The 19,978-nt window shown below is 35.1% G+C and overlaps 1 protein-coding gene across 14 annotated transcripts in view; it reads left to right on the forward strand.

The window, feature by feature from the left end:
* dlg2 (discs, large homolog 2 (Drosophila)) overlaps positions 1-19,978 on the forward strand; it is a 420,832-nt gene that overhangs the window by 391,976 nt on the left and 8,878 nt on the right. For 10 of the 14 annotated variants that reach the window (XM_056466770.1, XM_056466772.1, XM_056466771.1 and 7 more), the window contains 6 exons: positions 1,430-1,606; positions 4,295-4,370; positions 10,107-10,206; positions 18,223-18,273; positions 18,377-18,478; positions 19,677-19,849. In XM_056466770.1, the coding sequence (XP_056322745.1) occupies positions 1,430-1,606; positions 4,295-4,370; positions 10,107-10,206; positions 18,223-18,273; positions 18,377-18,478; positions 19,677-19,849 (679 nt within the window). Of the gene's footprint in view, positions 1-1,429; positions 1,607-4,294; positions 4,371-10,106; positions 10,207-10,455; positions 10,502-18,222; positions 18,274-18,376; positions 18,479-19,676; positions 19,850-19,978 lie in introns of all 14 variants that reach the window. The other 4 variants (XM_056466773.1, XM_056466775.1, XM_056466779.1 and 1 more) reach the window with 1 other exon arrangement.

The raw sequence follows: 19,978 nt of genomic DNA on the forward strand, positions 1-19,978 counted from the left end.
TTTTTAAAAAGTGAGTAGACCTATTGATTTTAAAGTGATTAGTTGTTTCCTTTTTTGTTTTGTTTTGTTTTGTTTTGTTTTGTTTTGTTTTGTTTTGTTTTGTTTTGTTTTGTTTTGTTTTGTTTTGTTTTGTTTTGTTTTGTTTTGTTTTGTTTTGTTTTGTTTTGTTTTGTTTTGTTTTGTTTTGAATGGCCATTCTATCTAAATGGGGAAACATCAAATTTTCCAAAACTATTTGCCAAGCTTGCGATTACATTACATATTTGGAATCACCAGTAAAATTAAGCAACAACTGTCTCATAAGTTTCATTTCTAAACGTCTAAATCAAACAAAAACAGCATTTTTTTCAAGGTGCCCAAACTAATGCGCATGTGCAATGGACAGGAAGGAGATCACGACACCAACCTCATTTATGGCAGTGTTACACATTATCATCCTGAGGATAATGCTTTGTCAGATCACGCTGCTCTTCTGAAGTAATCCACAAGTTGGTCTTGATGGCGAATCTCCTCCAGAAATAACAGCAACTCTTTGTACATATTGACCGTTACACTTTTCCTCATTCAAAACTAAACGAGTGACACGTCTTGTGTGTTCTAGAGTCTTCGACTAAATTGTGTAGAGCACTGGCCCTCCAAGAACTGAATTTGACAACCCTGGTTTAAAGCTTGACATGATTGCTGCGGAAAGTGCCTAAAAAGTTATAAATCCTTTGTTTCACCATTTTATTTTTGAAAATGAGACTGAGAATGCTCCTGCACTCGCACCCCACAGAAATATTCAAATAATATGAAACTGACTGCATATAAACATGATGCAAGTTCTACCAGAGCATGCAAATAAACTGATGGCTGTGTAAAGATTCACACAGGAAGGGAACGAAGCATTCGGTTATCGTTTTATCACATCCCCATCATGCCACACAGATATTTTGTGACTACAATATTTGCTGACCATTGCGAGTAGCACTTACTGTGCCTCTCACAGCCATATCTGCACATTTCATGCATGCAGTATCCAGACGAGTCAGCCATTACTGCCAATTCAAGACTACTTTAGCGACAGACGGCTGACAGTATATTATTTATACAGCTGAAGTCAGAATTATTAGTCCGCCTGAATTATTATCTCCCCTGTATATTCTTTTCCCAATTTTTTGGTTAACAGAAAGAAGATTTTTTTTCCAACACATTTCTCAACATAATAGTTTGATCTGTAGACAATTGAAAAAAATTGCTTAAGGGGACTAATAATATTGACCTTAAAATGGTTATAAAAAAAATTCTAATTTCTAAATCCGAAATAACTCAAATAATACTTTCTCCAGAAGAAAAAATATTGTTGGAAATTCTCCTTTTAATTCCTTGCTCTGTTAAACATCATTTAGGAAATGTTTGACTTCAACTGTATATGTGTGTGTTTCCACAGGGCTCTGTTTGACTATGAGCGAGCAAAGGACAGTGGTCTGCCCAGTCAGGGTCTCAGTTTCCGGTATGGAGACATCCTTCACGTCATCAATGCGTCTGATGATGAATGGTGGCAGGCCAGGAGAGTGACGCCCGAGGGGGACAGCGAGGAGATGGGCGTCATTCCCAGCAAGAGGAGGTGAGCTTTAGCATTTATTACAACCTTTTGATATTTATTAAGAGCTTTAAGAATAGTATTTGTATAAAGTGTCAACTCGTAACTGGCATGATCTGAAATCTTCACCCAAAAATTGGATTTAATTAGAGCAAGACATTGAAAATCGATTTAAAAATAGGGATAATGATATTGAGTGTTATGTTATACAGGGTGGGCCATTTATATGGATTCACCTTAATAAAATGGGAATGGTTGGTGATATTAACGTCGTGTTTGTGGCACATATGTGAGAGGGCTCATGAAAGAATAAAGTTACGTTAAAACCAAGCACACCATTGTTTTTCTTGTGAAATTCCCTATAAGTTTGATGTGTCACATGACCCTCGTCCTATTGAAAAAACAAAAGTTGGATCTAAGATGGCGACTTCAAAATGGCCACCATGGTCACCACCCATCTTGAAAAGTTTGCCCCCTCACATATACTAATGTGCCACAAACAGGACGTTAATATCATCAACCATTCCCATTTTATTAAGGTGTATCCAACTGAATTGCCCACCCTGTACCAATTGCCCAATTATAATAAGAATAATTATATATTTATATATAATGAATATATAATGAATATGAAATAGCAGTTTATCGTATTAACAATATTTACGTAGAGCAGCACTATTAAACTATCTACATTAATTAGAAAAAATAACTAACATGAGTGCAACCTTTTTTTTAAGGCTGAATGTCAAGTTAATATTTTATTTCATTATGTTTTGTTTTAATAATTAATTGTAAATTAACAAGTGACAGTCTAGATCGAATCGTTACCCTACTGCCCTATGTTTAATTTGACTCAGCAAAGAGAACATATAAAGAAAAACTGTATTTTCCTTGCTCATCTGATACGAAAAGGCTTCACTGCACTACGCACATAATATGCAGCAAACTTGCGTAAATTATTCTAATTAACATATATTTTTGCTTATCAGTTCTTTATTTGTATTAACATGCAGATATTGTCAGCTCAAGTATATTTGATTTGAAAAACCAGGTACAAAGTGCTCATAAGTGTTATACACACCAAGGCACTATTTGCTTAATCAAAATTAAATTAAAATTGTAATATGAAATACTATTTATACTGTTAAATTTGAATATATTTTAAGTTTGAACTGATTTATTCCAGTATTCTGTCAAATGATCTTTCAGAAATCATTTTAATATGCAGGTTTGGTGCTCAAGAAACATTTATCAATATTAACAAATTGCATGAATCAGTATATAATTGATGCAGCACTATTAAACCATCTTCATTAATTAGAAAAAAGACACAAGTGCATTTTTAAGGCGGTGTGTCAAGTTAATATTTTATTTCATTATGTTTTGTTTTATTATTAATTGTACTAAATTAACAAGTGACAGCCTAGATCGAATCCTTACTCTACTGCCCTAGATTTAATCTGACTCTTTAAAGAGAACAAATAAAGAAAAACTGTATGTTCCTTGCTCCTCTGATACGAAAAGTCTTCACTGCATTCCACCCATAATATGCAGCAAAATTGTGTTAATTATTCTAATTAACATATATTTTTGCTAATCAGTTCTTAATTTATATTAACATGTCAGCTAATGTATATTTGTGTTGGAAAAACCAGGTGCAAAATGCTCATTTGAAACTAAATTGTGAGTGTTTCTTTTTATTTTAGATTTAGATTGTATGTTTACAATGTTTAGGATCTGTAAAATGTTTTTTTTAAGTGTCATACACACTAAGGCCCCATTTGCTTAATCAAAATTCTATTAAAGAGCCCCAATTATGGGTTATTGAAAAATGACCTTCCATGCAGTGTAAAACACAGCTCTAAGTGAATTGAAATATCCAGCTAAGGCTTAAATCTGAAAGTGCGCCGTGTTTAAAACTATTGATTCATCTATTAAAGAGTCGACTCATAGTGGTTCAAATGAATCGCCGGTGTAACGAGTCTTTAGCCTTATTGGCATGATGTCAATACAGAACTCAAGCCCTGCCCATTTGTTTCGCGCACAGATTCGGGAAAATTGAAACCCCCTGCCTGCCCAAAAACACTGTAGAAAGAAAAAGAGGAAGAGACACAATACACAACACCGTCAGCTGTTCCTACACATGTGTGGCGATCAAGTTTCAAAATAGTTTAGCTTTTGCCACTGTGTGGATTAATACTGAATGTGTGTCATGGTTAAGAATAGAGCAATATGCTGGTGTTTAACTGCACTGCTTTAATGCTCTCCTGCATTGGGCTCACACATACACTCTGCACTCTGACTACTTCAAAATTGTTAATAAGCCGTGGTGGGCATTTCTCGTGATGAACACAGTCAACCAATTGCAACAGGCTGGGTCATGGGACCAATGAAAGTGTTTTTTGACCTTGCATGCATATCAGCCTGTTGTCGGGGAGCCCCAAAACCAAAATATGACCCTTTTTTTAATGCATAATAGGGGCTCTTTAAAACTGTAATATTATGAAATATTTATTTATTTGTGAATATATTTTAACAGTGAATTGATTTATTCCAGTGATCTGACAAAAAAATCATTTTAATATGCAGGTTTGGTGCTCAAGAAGCAATTATTAACATTAACCATCACAAATAAGCTGATATATGTATTTGTTTAAACCATACAAAGGTAATATAAGTGCACTTGCGACTTTGTTTCCAATTTCGTTTCAGGGTTGAAAGAAAAGAGCGAGCTCGTCTGAAGACGGTTAAATTCAACGCAAAACCTGGCAGCCTGGATTCTAAAGGGGTAAGCGTTCTATCTGTTGAGTGGTCCGCTTGATTTGATCAGTGCCAACATCCCAGCTTTCTCTTCGCCCCAGTTTTCAGGAAGTGCCTGATGATTTAATGACAGTTTAGACCAAGTTCAGCAGCAGCCCAGGTTGCGGCGTCTCTTCACTCATCCAGTTTAATATCTGTCCGTCTCTTTATCCGCTTTAGCTCCTGTCGCGCCCCGTCATCTTGAATTTACTTTCCCATTTCAGGATGCGCTGGTGGGTCATTGAGTCAGTCAGAATAAAAGTGTGTGTGTGTAAGACTCCTTCTGTCCTTCTGCCGCAGTGTGAAAACTCACTCTCAGCAGCATCACTACTGCAGCACAACTCACACACACTTATTATATATAGATGATTCTCGTCTGTTATGAGATCACCTGTAGCAAATATTACTTAATGTGTGTGTGTATTTGAGAAATGTAGCAGATAATACTAAGGGATGCAGGATGTATTTTTAGTTCGGCACAAAACCGCAGCGCCGATTTTTTTTTTGCCTCATGATTCCCAGTTGTATCCATAGCAACATCGCAGGCAGGACTGCAAATTTCCCTTTCTTTCTTGTTTCTGTCTTTTTTCCCCCTCTGTCTCTGTCTTTTGAAGACGGGAGAGGAGTGGGGGTGTTGGCACTGATGGATTACTTGAGGATTTTGTTGTGTGCTTTTCGTCTTTGTGTTCAAATGCACCAACTTGTGTATGTATCATATCAGGTTTAGGGTTTGTAGTGTTGATTGAAAAGGCATTGATTGGAATTGTTTACAAGGCTTATGATAGAGAGGATTAGAGTCATGAAAGTTATGAGTATTTGCTTTAATCGCTAGCAGGGGTGCGGTTAGATTAATTCGTACACTGCGAATGAATTAAAATGAGGAAACATGCACAAAATACACACAAAAGCTTATTCACTGCCAAATGTTTATTCATGAATAGGCATGGGACGATAACCAGTTTCAAGATTTATCGTGGTTTAGAAAAGTCAAGATTTTATTACCACTAAAATATTCTGTTATACCATTCCCAAGATTTTTTATGTAGTTTTTATTTGTTGTAAAGAAATCTGTGTTTTTGAAACTATTAAGCCTGACATGTTTACTGTTCCAAAATATTTTTAAATAAATAAATTCTTCAGAGAGCAAAAGGTTTTTTGTTTGTTTTACTCAGAGATAAAAAATTTTTATTTTAGAGCAATAATCACAAAACCGTGAAACCGTGTTTTTTTTATTCAAAGTTATCACACTGTCAGAAACTTATACCGGCCCATGCCTATTCGTGAACCTCGTTAAGAAATGTGTGGGTTGTATTTCACCCCAAAGTCATAAGAAAAACAAATTGCCTAATGTTATGTTTGCATATAAAGCCTTTTTTAAAACCATTAGACATTGACATATTTTCTTTAATATAAAAATAAATAAAAAATGAGCAGTTACAGTTGAAATCAGAATTATTTTTTTAAATATATAAATAATCATAACTTTTTTTTAAATATTTCCCAAGCGATGTTTAACAGAGGAAGGAAATTTTAACAGTATTTCTGATAACATTTTTTCTTCTAGAGGAAGTCTTATTTTTTTATTTCGACTAGAATAAAAGCAGTTTTTAATTTTTTTAAATCCACTTTAAGCTATATTTTTTCAATAGTCTACTGAACAAACCATCGTTATACAATAACTTGCCTAATTACCCTAACCTGCCTAATTAACCTATTTAAGCCTTTAAATGTCCCTTTAAGCTGTATAGAAGTGTCTTGAAAAATATCTAGTAAAATATTATTTACTGTCATCATGGCAAAGATAAAATAAATCAGTTATTAGAGATGAGATATTAAAACTATTATGTTTAGAAATTTGTTGAAAAAATCTTCTCTCCGCTAAACAGAAATTGGGGAAAAAATAAAATGGGGGCCTAATAATTCTGGGAGGCTAATAATTCGGACTTCAACCATATGTTAGTCGGTTCAAAGTTCATTTCAGTTTGTCTGCTGTACAAAGCTTTGCAGTTCTACACTGAAAAAAAAAATGATTCAAAGATGATTCCTTGAATTTACTCTTTTTTTATGTTAAGGGTAAACAAAATAAAATTGTAAACAATTTATTTGGGTTAAATTTAAAGAAACAAAATAAGTGAAAAATAAATGAATTACTAATTTAAATTTGTTAAAATTCAACCTATTAGCAACTATTTTGCAGAAATAATTTTTTACAATATACAGTGCTCAGCATAATTGAGTTCACCCCATTTTGAAAATGAATATTTTTATCCATTTCTCAGTGAACATAGGTAATGTATTTTGATGCATTTAAACAAAACAGATTTATTAAACAGAAATATTTATTAAAATAATATTTTAGTCAGCAAACATATTGAGAAATTAAAAGATAATACAATTAAATTCAAGCAAAATATCAAGCAAAATATCGTAAAAAATAAAAAATAAAATAAAAATTACAACCTACAAATTTTATTTATTTATTTATTTATTTTTTTTTTTTTGCTTTTGATTTTTCCTTTTTTTTAAATTTGTATTTTATATTTTTCTATAACATAAATTTGGCTGTATTAGTTTTCGTACTGTTATTGTAAGTTATTTTGTGAGATAAAATGAGACAGAGTGTTGCCATGTCCACTTATTATAATCAACACATATTACTTTTTATTTCTGTCACAATAATCAATATATGGACTAATCGCACAACAAGATAGATAGATCTGGTAGCAGATATCACAGCCTCTTACTTTTTTTGTTGACATTATTCATAAATGATTATTATTATTTATTTAGGATAAGCGTTTTCACATTCTGATTCCAATGCCTAGTTATTAAATTGTTCAAATGACTATAATTAAATAAAATATTCTTAAGAATAAAATATGATGCGTTCTTTGGAAGTGTGCTTGCATTGTGATGATGTTATGATGTCATTCTGGCATTATTTAATGAGTGGCATAAAATGGTCTTAAAATGACAAGAATATCGTTTATCGCAATATATTTTGGTGCAAAATATCGTACAGCAAAAATAGATATCCAGACAGGCCTACAGTTCATCGGGAAAGTATTCATAGCGCTTCACTTTTTCCACATTTTTTATGTTACTGCCTTATTCCAGAATGGATTAAATTCATTTTATTCCTCAAAATTCTACACACAATACGCCATAATGACAATGTGAAAAAAGATTTTTTGAAACTGTTGCAAATTTATTAAAAATAAAAAGCTGAAAAATCACATGCACATAAGTTTTCACAGCCTTCGCTCAATAATTTGTTGATGCAACTTTGGCAGCAATTACAGCCTCAAGTCTTTTTGAATATGATGCCACAAACTTGGCACACCTGTGTTTTGGAATTTTTGCCCATTCCTCTTTGAAGTACCTCTCAAGCTTTTTCAGGTTGGATGGGAAGTGATGGTGTACAGCCATTTTCAGATCTCTCCAGAGATGTTCAATAGGATTTAGGTCTGGGCTCTGGCTGGGCCACTCAAGGACATTCACAGAGTTGTTGTGAAGCCACTCCATTAATATTTTGGCGGTTTGCTTTGGGTCATTGTCGTGCTAGAAGATGAACCGTTGCCCCAGTCTGAGGTCAAGAGCACTCTGAAGCAGGTTTTCATTCAGGATGTTTCTGTACATTGTGCATTCATCTTTTCATCTATCCTGACTAGTATTCCAGTTCCTGCTGCTTAAAAACATCCACACAGCATGATGCTGCCACCTCCATGCTTCACGGTAGGAATGGTATTAGCCTGGTGATGAGTGGTGCCTGGTTTTCTCCAAACATAATGCCTGGCATTCACTCCAAAGAGTTAAATTTTAGTCTCATCAGACCAGAGAATTTTGTTTCTTATGGTCTGAGAGTCCTTCAGATGCCTTTTGGCAAATTCCAGGCAGGGAGTGGCTTCCGTCTGGCCACTCAACCATACAGGCCTGATTGGTGGATTGCTGCACAGATGGTTGTCCTTCTGTAAGGTTCTCCTCTCTCTACAGAAGAACGCTGGAGCTCAGACAAAGTGACCATTGGGTTATTGATCACCTCCTTGACTAAGGCCCTTCTCCCCCGATAACTCAACCTAGATGGCCGGCCAGCTCTTCCATGTATGGACGACGGAGGCCACTGTGCTCATTGGAAATTTCAGAGCAGCAGAATTTTTTTTCTGCAACCATCCCCAGATATGTGCCTGGAGGTCTACAGACAATTTCTTTGCCTTCATGCTTGGTTTGTGCTTTGACATGCACTGTCAACCCTTGGGACCTTATATAGACAGGTTTATGCCTTTTTAAATCATGTCCAATCAACTGAATTTACCACAGGTGAACTCCAGTTAAGCTGTTGAAACATCTCAAGATTGATCAGTGGAAACAGAATGTACCTGAGCTCCACAGCAAAGTCTAATTTAGAGCTTCATGGCAAAGGCTGTGAATACTTGTGTATACACATGTAAATGTGATTTTCAGGTTTTTATTTTTTTTAAATTTGCAACATTTTCAAAAAATCTTTTTTCACATTGTCATTATGGGGTATTGTGTGTAGAATTTTGAGGAAATAAATGAGTCCATTCTGGAATAAGGCTGTAACATAAATAAATGTGGAAAAAGTGAAGCGCTATGAATACTTTCCGAATGCACTGTATTTAATTAGCTCATTACCATCAACACTGAGTACAAAACTCTTTTCAAATGAGTAGAATAAACTCTCGGAAAGTTTTGAGTTAACTCCACTCATTTCCTTTGCTAAAGTTGACTGTTAGCTTTTACAATGTGCCTTTATATAATAAGTGGCATAAAATCTTAATGTGACTTTTAAAATGACAAGAATATGGTTTATCGCAACAGGTTTTGGTGTAATATATATTGTACAACAAAAAATAGAGACTGTGACAGGCCTAGGCTTAAAAGATATATACTATAAGATAGTAAGACAAGGTTCTTATTTTCTGTGTTCTTAAAAAGATCTGGTAATAATAATGAATCCTTAAAAAATGACTTTAACTCATAACTAATTATATAATATAATTACTTATGGGGTGAAAAATGATCTGGACATTTTGTTGACAGGTTTCGTCAATGCAATATGAATCATAATTGATCAGCACATTGAGCTTCGGTTGAACAAATTAGCCAGAAAATCCTATTTATGCACATTTGTGTTACCTAGTTTATTTTTCTTTGCATTATGTATCCATTTTAACCCCTAATATCATAATACTACACATAGGTACCACAGATATCGCCCCTTCGGTCAGCATGTCACTCAGCCAGGACTGTCCTGCATGCTTGTTTTTTTAGTAAAATATGAGTTAGTATTTCCCCATTTGCCTTTGCATGGCACTAAACCAGCTTCAGTTGGCCATTATTGTTTACCTCCCTTGTATGTTCATTCCTGTTGATCATGTTTTAATTTGAATACATTCGAGCTGTCTGAAAACAGCTCAGGTGCTGGGACATCATGGACAGACAGACATGGCACAAAAGACTACGATTCAGGATCATCCAAGTGCTTTCAGCTCACGCCAAAAAAAAAAAAAACATAATTAGCACAGAAAAATGAGCGAATTGCTAATTCAATTTCTAAGCGTCCTGCCAATGCAAACAAAACACGACACTTGGATGTTTGCCTGCTGTCCCTGATGTCCAGCACCGGTTGTTGTGTTGTTTTTGTCAGCATGATTGTGACAGCGTTTAGAGCCCCCTGTTTGCACCATGCTCTCTTTCCGCACAGTCATTCAGTGAAAAACGTAGAAAGAACTTCATCTTTTCACGCAAGTTCCCTTTCTACAAGAACAAGGACGCCGATGAGCAAGACGGCAGTGACTCTGAACGTAAGTAGCCAGAATTGCACATGCACCCTGACATGTAGGTACATGACACCACACACACATCTTCGGGGTGGGGGAAAGGTTTAGGTGTGTTTAGGTAGCTCCAGGAAGCCCTTGCCCTCCTTCTTCTCATCCCACCAACAACCTTACTGTCTCTCTCTCTGTCTCTCTCTCTCTTGCTCTGTCTCTCTGTCTCCCGTCCTCTTTCATCCTCTCTCTTTCTTCGCCCCCCTGATCGGCTGTGTGGTGTAGGACATCTCTGGAATAGGGGAGGACGGGTACGGAGCAAAGACACTGAGTAAGTGTGTTAAGGAATGGACCCAATACCCCTTTCCCAAGCGCACATTTGAGTTCAGATCTGTTGTTTGTTTGTTTTTGTTTAGTTTCTTTTCTGTCGCGTCAACTACAGGCCTGTTTGCATGTCAGAATACTAATGTGTGTCGGTCCACTGGTTCCCAGTGTTTTAGGGATTCCTGTCATCCTTAGCGTAGATCAATTGTTGCATGAACATACATAACATGTGTGGGAATAGTTTGTCAAATGTCGTTTGTTTAGTTTGTATGTTTAAGATTGTTCTTGTGTTGCATTTTTAATGATGTTTAGTTTTGCGCAGATGGCAAAATTAGCATGTGTGCTAGTGGTTTAAAGATTAGAATAAATCAAATCTTATGCTAATCAGGCTGCATGCATGAGCATTTAAGAAATAATAATAATAATAAAATATATATATGTGTATATATGCATATATATATATATATATATATATATATATATATATATATATATATGAATTTGTCTCTATTTGTGAATTTAAACCTTTAAGGGTGTACTCACACTAGGCACAGTTGTCTTGAACCGTGCCCAAGCACGATTGTTTCCCCTCGGCCCACACTCACATTGCATTTTTTGCCTTCCGAGCCTGAGCGTGCTTAAATCATCGATGTTCAGTCCAACAGTAGTGTGCTCACTCCATACAATTGACATTACAATGCAGATTTAATTATATTGTTTTGTATTATTAAGTCGTGTGATATGCAGTGACGCAGTCAAATCTTTTGCTGAAGAGATCCACCACTTTTGACGCTCATAAATGTTCATGTAAGTCATCGTGCTGCATATATTAGGAGGTTTGCTGAAGGTGCAGCTGACATACAGGCACATCATGATTGTATAATACGATCCTGGATTAACATCTATGTTGATCCTGGAACATCATTTTTGTTTGAAAATGTAATTCATACCTATTCCCTTACCCTAAACCCAACCATGACTATAAATTATTCCCAAAATCAGAGGGGAATAATAGTTGGATAACAATGCGGAGCACTCACACTTGTCAAATTAACCAAGAAATGGCGGTCAAACATGCCTGGGCATGGTTCGGATAGCCTAGTGTGAGTACACCCTAACTGTCACCTCACGTTATTGCAGTTAAATCCTAATCTAATCATGACAAACTATATATCATTGGCAAGGTTTAAGTCTTCTGAATACTGTTGTTTTTTTGTAACGTAGGAAGAGTAAATGATTAAAACACATTTACTCCCACCTGACACCCTGTGGGACCATCTACGGTTACATGTTTAAAGCAAAATATTGTACTTTAAACAAAGCAATCACAACAAACTATGTATCATTGAAAGTCTTCTAAATACATATTTACTGTTCATTTTTACTACGTAGGAAAAGTAATAGATTAAAACACATTATTGCCACCTGACAACCTGTAGAACCATCTAGGGTTACATGTTTAAGGCATAACAAACTCTCAGAAAAAAATGGTACATTGTTGTACCAAAGAAGGTCAAACTTGCCAACACTCCCGTTTTTCCCGGGAGTCTCCCGTATTTCAGACCCATCTCCCGCCCATCTCCCGTATTGTTCTGTCTCCCGGAAAACTCCCAGAATTCTAACCCCCACCCCACTCCTCAGCTTTTTGGTACAGTCCGGCTAGCGTTTTGGTTCACTCCCAATGCGCACTGAACCCAACGCACAACCATCTTCATACCTGCTCTTCAGTTTGCGCGCACCTTCCCACTCGCTTTTCACTTTGCGCGCACCCCTGGATAAAATCTCTCGGATTTTTAGATCTGAATGTTGGAAAGTATGAAGAAGGTACAAACCATTGTCACTGGGGTAGTACTTTTTGATGGGACAGAATTGTACCTTAAGACAGAAACAAATTTGTACCATTGAAGTTTGTACCTTTTAAGGACATGATTTGTACCTTTGGTTTTTAAAATCTGCGAATACAATATTGTACCTTTATCAAAGGTACAAATCTGATCCATAAAGGTACCACCACAGTGGCAAGATACTGTGTACCTTAACAGTGTCAAAATTGCTTACCAAACATTTATTTAAAATGCCCAGGGACAGAACAGTATCCTAAGAGGTCTTTTAAGGTACAACTTTTACAAAGGTGCAAAACTGCTCCTCAAGGAACATTATGTGTACCACCATGTACCTTTTTTCTGAGAGTGTATTGTACTTTAAACAAAGCAATCATACAAACTATATATCAATTGAAAGCGTACAATTTCTAGTTTCCATATCTGGTGACTTGTTTTTATTTTTTGATACATTTTTGATAGAGCAACAGTTATTTATTAATTTGCTAAAATGAGTCATAAAGCAGTACTTTGCTACAGCAATCCACATGTTAAAAAGTGGGGGCGACAGTTAAGGGGTTTTAAGGCTTAAAAACGCTAACTTGTAATTTTCTTGAAAATGAAAGTATTATCATCTCTGTGTAAATTACAGAAATGTGATTGTTGACTGTGGTGTCATGCACATATTTAAAAAAAAATGCAGATACAGTAAACACTGTAATACTGTTAAATAGGATCATTTAAAATAGGTGATGTCTATTTAAATATTCTTTAAAATTTATTTTATCCTCTGATGTAAATATTCCTCATGTCTTTAGCTTCACACAATCCTTCAAAATACAGGCTTTTTAAGCATAATAGCGCTAATAAATCAATCAAAAACTGTTGTTATTCCAGATTTTTAAGCAGTAGTGTAAATCAAACAGTTTGTTTTGTTTTTATGTCTCATTGATGGGTGGATTTAAAAACGAAAATTGAACATAAAAGACTTCAAAAGTAACAAACGCACGATTGAAAATGAATCGGCAAAAAAGTTCTGTTTATCAATATCTAGGTTATTTTCTAGTATTTTGTCTTTGTCTTTTATGATGTCTCTGAAGTGCTGTGCCAAATGTTGTTCTGTGCTTTTGACACAATGTTGTTTTATGTTCACACCAGGAACATTTAGCCAAAACAATTATTAAAATTTGATTTTAAAATCATACACAAGGGACTCCACATCAGTCAACAGAACATTTAGCATTATTCTCAATGAATTAATATGTATTTGTGCCAAAATACACTCCATAGAGAGTGGAATGCAAAGTTGTTCACAGAAAACAAAGCTTGGATTTTTCTTTTGTCTCTCTTTCTGTGTACCCTGTCCCTAATTTAATCTCTTGTGTCTAATTTTATTTTATGCTTGAAACTCAAGCCTAATTTAGTCCAGTACAACCAACTTAGACTGTTAAAGTTTATAGCGAGCATCTGATAATTATCTTTGAAAACTCTTGAAACTAGAACATACTACTTAGCTGGAGATGTAGTACCGCAGTCCCTCTCTAAAACGTTAGCTGTCAGGTTCTGTAGTCATCTCGAGAGTGGCAGCTTTCCAGACTGAGAGTGAATAGAGAGTTCACTGGATGAGCTTGTCATTGTGAACAGATTAGTTTGTGCCATATATTTGTCATATTGCATGATGATGTTCTGGACAGCCGTAGAGAGCCGTCTTTAAAATAATGAAAGATGACTTGTTTGTTTCCCCCTTGGCCGGTAAACAGGATTTTGTGGTTTGATTTCATTTATTTTGGAAATGGACTCGCTTGATAACACACTGATGAAAATGATATGTGCTGTCAGAAACAATCATGAAAGAATCATTTCCAGTTTGTTTAATTTTAGAAAGAAAAATAATGTTAGTCGTGGCAATTTTAGACTTACAGTCGAGTTTGAATATCGAGTTATATTTCTGCAACATTTAATTTACTCTTTAATTTTGATTTTATTTTATTTTTTACATTTTATTTTAATTAATTAATTAATTTATTTATTTTATTTTATTATTTTTTATTATTTTATTTAAATTAATTTAATTGTAATTAATTTTCATAAACCTTCAAACATTTAAACTTGGAATGATTTAAAAAAAAAAACATAAAAAAAAAAAATCATCTCTCCTAGGTGTAGTTTGCTTTCCAAGCATTTTTTACAGTACATCTTCGTGGCAATTGCGCTCCCTTCGTAGTGCACTTAAATGCAGCCATGGCAAGTCAGAATTATTAGCCCCCCTTTGAATTTTTATTTCTTTTTTTAAATATTTCCCAAATGATGTTTAACAGAGCAAGGACATTTTCACAGCATGTCTGATAATATCTTTTCTTATGGAGAAAGTCTTATTTGTTTTATTTCGGCTAGAATAAAAGCAGTTCTTAATTTTTTTTTAAAAAACATTTTAAGGTCAAAATTCTTAGCCCCTTAAGCTATTTTTTTTTTTTCGATAGTCTACAGAACAAACCATCGTTATACAATAACTTGCTTAATTACCCTAACCTGCCTAGTTAACATAATTCACCTAGTTAAGACTTTAAATGTCACTTTAGGCTAATTAAAAGTGCCTTAAAAATGTCTAGTCAAATATAATTTACTATTTATTTAATATTGTCATTACAAAGATAAAATAAGTCAGTTATTAGAAATTAGTTATTAAAACTATTATGTTTAGAAATGTGTTGAAAAAAATCTTCTCTCAGTTAAACAGATATTGAGGAAAAAATTAACAGTGGGGTAATAATTTAGGGGGGCTAATAATTCTGTCTTAAATTGTAGGTGACTTATTATTTAAAAGCGGAATTTACGTTACGGCTCCAAAGCTTGTGAAAACAAAAATATATATAATATGTTAATGCTTTTAATTTATAGTAGGTTATTAATTAAGTATCTGAACTGTATATGACATGGGCCTGTTGGTTGGAACATTTCTACAGTGGCTTGAATGTGTCAAATTGTATAAGTAGACTTTTACAATAAAATAAAATAAATAAATAAACAAGATCCTACTTAATAAGAAGAAAATTGAGGATTTTTAGGAAACTAAGGAAATTAGGATTTTTCTTCATTTCTTACTGTAAATTACAGCCATTAACGATTTATATGAATTATATATGAGATTAAAATATGTGTTAGCTAAGTGTTTTTATGTTTTAGAATAGAATATGGAATGTTCTTAATAATATTTGTAAAGGAAACATTGGTGCTATATGTGCCGTTTGTATATATTTCAATTAATATGGAAAACAAGTGCATGTTTTTACATAAAATAATATTGGAATTTTTTTTTAAATGCATGTGGGTGTAAAACAATATAATTTGCACTAATTTGGGGTTTTTCTCTAAAGAAGTAGTTACTCCACCCCATTTAGAATGTCAATATGGATGTTTTATGTTAGAACTATCGTGGTTCAAATGATGGATCTGCGACAGAAAAACTACAGTTTTGGGAAACACTTGTCACTACATCCTTCTTTTCCCAAATGATGCATCGTACTCTGATAGTTCAACCGCGAGTTATATCGCTCTTTGGGAAACACACCGCAGAATGGTAGAATAATATTTGAAGGAACGTTTAACTGAATTCTGAAATAATGGCTGCTGAAAATACAGATTTGCAATAACAGTAATAAATCACATATTGTAAATAGTTGAACTTAAAAAAAAAGTTATTTGAAAGTTTTTGTAATTATACTCAAATATTTCTTTCTAAAGGTTACACTGATGTAAATAATCATTTATCTTTTTTAATCATAATAATTTTTTGGTCCATAGATGGCTCCCTGCCATCGTCAGAGGACAAAGGTCACTGTCCAGTGATATATGAGCTGTCTCCACCACAAGCTTTACCAATTGATCAAGCCTAAATAACCTCATTGAAAATCCCCACAAATGTTGCCCACTCAGTTTGGCTGCTCTTTAATGCACAGAACAGATATATTATTGAAAACTATTTTAAAAAAAGCTCTCTTCAAAGTGAGTCATCTTTTTGCTTTCTATCTATATTGGAATAACATGTTTTTTCCAGTCTAATTCCAGCAAGCATATTTGTGTTTAATTGACATCTAAACATGGTTAACATAGATGTATTGGCTAAAACAAAGCTAAATTGGGCTGTTGGTGAAAATCTAGTAGACATACAGTACTATATAATAAGGGAAGGAATGACTACATGTGAAGTCTGTCTATTTGATTACGAGTCGATTTTTGGAGTATTGTTAAGCCGCCTTTCCACTGCACACGACATTCGGACACGAGTGTCGCAATACGCCCCCTTGTGGCAGTCGCACAGAATTTTCAGTTTTGTCGTACACCATGGGAGAGAAGCTGATTCTCACGGTGTCTAAAATAAAGGAGTGCATAAGCAAGAGCCTTTATTCTTTGTGCGTTCACCGTGGTTGAATGAATGTATACTAGAAACTCATAGACCGCTCAAAATGGAATGTGGAAAGGGAATGTGGAGAAAACATTTTAAAAATAATATTTTTTATTACTCATTTATGAATAGAATTTCTTTTTAATATAGACTTTTTTTCGGATTCAAAAAATAACGAAAAAAAACTTCTCATCTAACGTGCACGGACCTGCTTGGACAACACTGGAATACATCACATCCAATTGGCAGGTCGCATATGGTCTAGTTACAAGAGTTTAAATATTTTAACGTATCCACAGCTCAAATCAGATCCGAATTTTTCGCATACGGAAATGATCGGAACTCCATGCAGCTCCCGGACTGCTCTCCACTGGAAATGAATGACTTCCGGTCTGTCGCTTGCTGTTTGTCATGTGCAGTGAAAAGGCAGCTTTAGACATAAATTAGATTTACACTGACAGCCTAAATGTAGACTTGTATTAACCAAGACATCTATATTTAGACATCTATTAAACGCAAAATTGCTTGGTGGGTTATCTTGGATCTGTAATGTTAGCATGCATTGTTTTCTTTTGAATTTGGCAAAGAAGAAAAAGAACCATTAGATTGAGCAAAATTAGATTACTTACATTGATTGCTTACATTTTGTAACAGCCTTTGTGTTGTAAATCTGTTTTGCTGACTTCATATTCTGCCTCAATAGGCATCTCATTAGTTTGTTGAAGAAAGCTTCAAAATACGTTTCATGTTTCTAAGGCTTTAAGTGGACATAACAGTCCAATCTGTTTATGGCAGTAGGTACACAAATAAAGGTCTTCTAACATTTTCACAGCATCCAAATTGTCCTCGGTGAGAGTGGCGCACTACACAGAAGCTGATTCATGTGTGATTCATTCTGTGTGGTTTAATGTTACCACTGCCAATGAGAGTAATGAATCCCTGGCTCAGAATAACTCTCGATCCTATCTGGGTTTGAATCGATGGATAATAACCGTATTGTGTTCCTGCGGCAGCCTGCTTCTGTTCGTCCCTGGGCTAAAAATAAACTCCTCTGGTTCTCCATTTCCCTGTGTGCACAGACCACCTCAGAACTAGCGTCACTTTGGACCTGTTTTCCCATAATTGGACTATTAAATTCAATTAGTATTGTCGCTGTCTGAAACTTCAGTCTCATTCGTGATTAAATTGCTCTTCTGTTGTCCGTCATCATCACAGAGCCTTTCTCCTGATCCCTTTAATCTCCCAAATGAGCGCTAACTCAATTTTGCCATTCTTTTTTTTCAAATTTCTCTCTTTTTTTAAGCCAAATGTCCTTGTCAACAAGTACATAATGACATTACATACTCAGTAACTCATTTACACATCCACTCGAGCTGCGCTCTGGAAGACCTTGATGAAGGGCATACCAAATGTGGCCATCTCCATCACCTGTCCTCTGCAGAAACCAAGCTGAGTCCTATTACAGTTGCCCACCCCACTGAGTATGTTTCTCTGTTCTGTTTCCAGGGAGTCAAGAGGAACTGATCCTCTCGTATGAGCCTGTCATCAGACAAGAGAGTAAGTGCCTCTCCACTGTCTCTCATGCTCTATGTATGAAGTATAAAAAGATTTGATTAGAGTCAGAGAGCATATTCTGTGTGTGTATTATCTGTTTGAACAGTTAATTACGCCAGACCAGTTATAATCTTGGGGCCCATGAAGGACCGAATCAACGATGACCTCATCTCTGAATTCCCTGACAAGTTTGGGTCTTGTGTGCCACGTAAGTACCATTAAGACGTCACGTGGTTCCTCCCTAGGTGGTTAGATTATCAGATAAACTAGTCTCCCAATGGATCTTCCATCAATGACTCATTTTTCATCTTTATAATGCACAAATTAACCTTCATTAGAGGCTGACTCAACCAAAATCTCAAAAGAGCCCAACTGAGCAACAGCGTACCGTGGTATTCTCACCTGTGCTGTTATGAATTTCAACTGGAGTGTTAGAAAAGCCTTTCTCCAAGCTAGTTTGTAATTATATCCAGTAGTCTTGAGGGTTTTTAAGCCTTTGTGCTGATAGCTGTGCTGATGGGGTTCATCAAAATGAAATGGTAAGTTGAGTGGCCGGACCGTAACAGTTCATTGTGTTCCCTACTGTCCCCCGGTGCTCATAACTCTCGCTGTGCAGTTCTAAAAACTCATTTCATCGTGCTGTATCTATGAAATCACTTACTTCAAGGTGTGCTGATTAATAAGCTTCATCTAGGACACTAATGTGATGCCTTGGCGATCTTTTGAGTATTTAAAATTAGTCTTCTGAGTAAATAAAAAAAAAAACACTTCAAGCAAACCTTGAAAGTAATCCACAATTTCCCTTTGTTTTATAATTTTCCTTTAAGTTTTGTAATGTCTTTGGGAAAGAGCTTTGTTGCCATGTGCTAAACAGTACGTATAACCCAAAATGTTAGCATTTTGTGGAGGCCTTCATGTAAACCCAAATAAAATCCCAATCTGAGATTTGGTTAAGTGCCACAGAGCTCTTTCATGATTTCCATTTTTAACACTTTATTGTTTGCTTTAAGTTGTTTATACTCTTTATTTAACCATTTTTGTTTATGTTCATAATTTGAAAAAAAAAGCGGCTAACAGTTCTGATCAAGAAGGTAAGTGAGAATATTAGTCTGCAGTGAACAAGTAGTCACATCAAAATGTTGTAGCATCAGTCCTTGTTGTAATCCATGCAGTAGAATCAATGTGTACTTCTGCTTAGATCACTACTGCTGTTCTGTGTCTTAGTCACCCCAACAGCTAGACATGTATATCTATATATTAAGTATATTTGCCTTCTGATAACTTATGGAATTTCTCCTGAATGTTTATGCAGATAATAATCTCAATGATTTCCAAATTGTATTTGCTATAGCACTGAGTACCCGGTCGTATAAAATTAAACCCTGGATTTATTTCAACAATCACAGATACTACCAGACAAAAGCGGGATTATGAAGTGGATGGGAGAGATTATCACTTTATGGCCTCACGAGAACAGATGGAGAAAGACATCCAAGAGCACAAATTCATTGAGGCTGGACAGTACAATGACAATCTGTACGGAACCAGCGTCCAGTCGGTCAAATACGTGGCTGAGAGGGTCAGTAGCTGATGTTTTACAACCATAATATTTTCATTACTAATGTGGATGACACAATTTTGGTTGCCCAGCTGGTTTAACATGTCTAGATCTGCAATGGAGATCAAAATGAGAGAATTAATGAACAAT

The sequence above is a fragment of the Danio aesculapii genome, chromosome 10 (assembly GCF_903798145.1).
Source record: "Danio aesculapii chromosome 10, fDanAes4.1, whole genome shotgun sequence".
Taxonomy (NCBI): domain Eukaryota; kingdom Metazoa; phylum Chordata; class Actinopteri; order Cypriniformes; family Danionidae; genus Danio; species Danio aesculapii.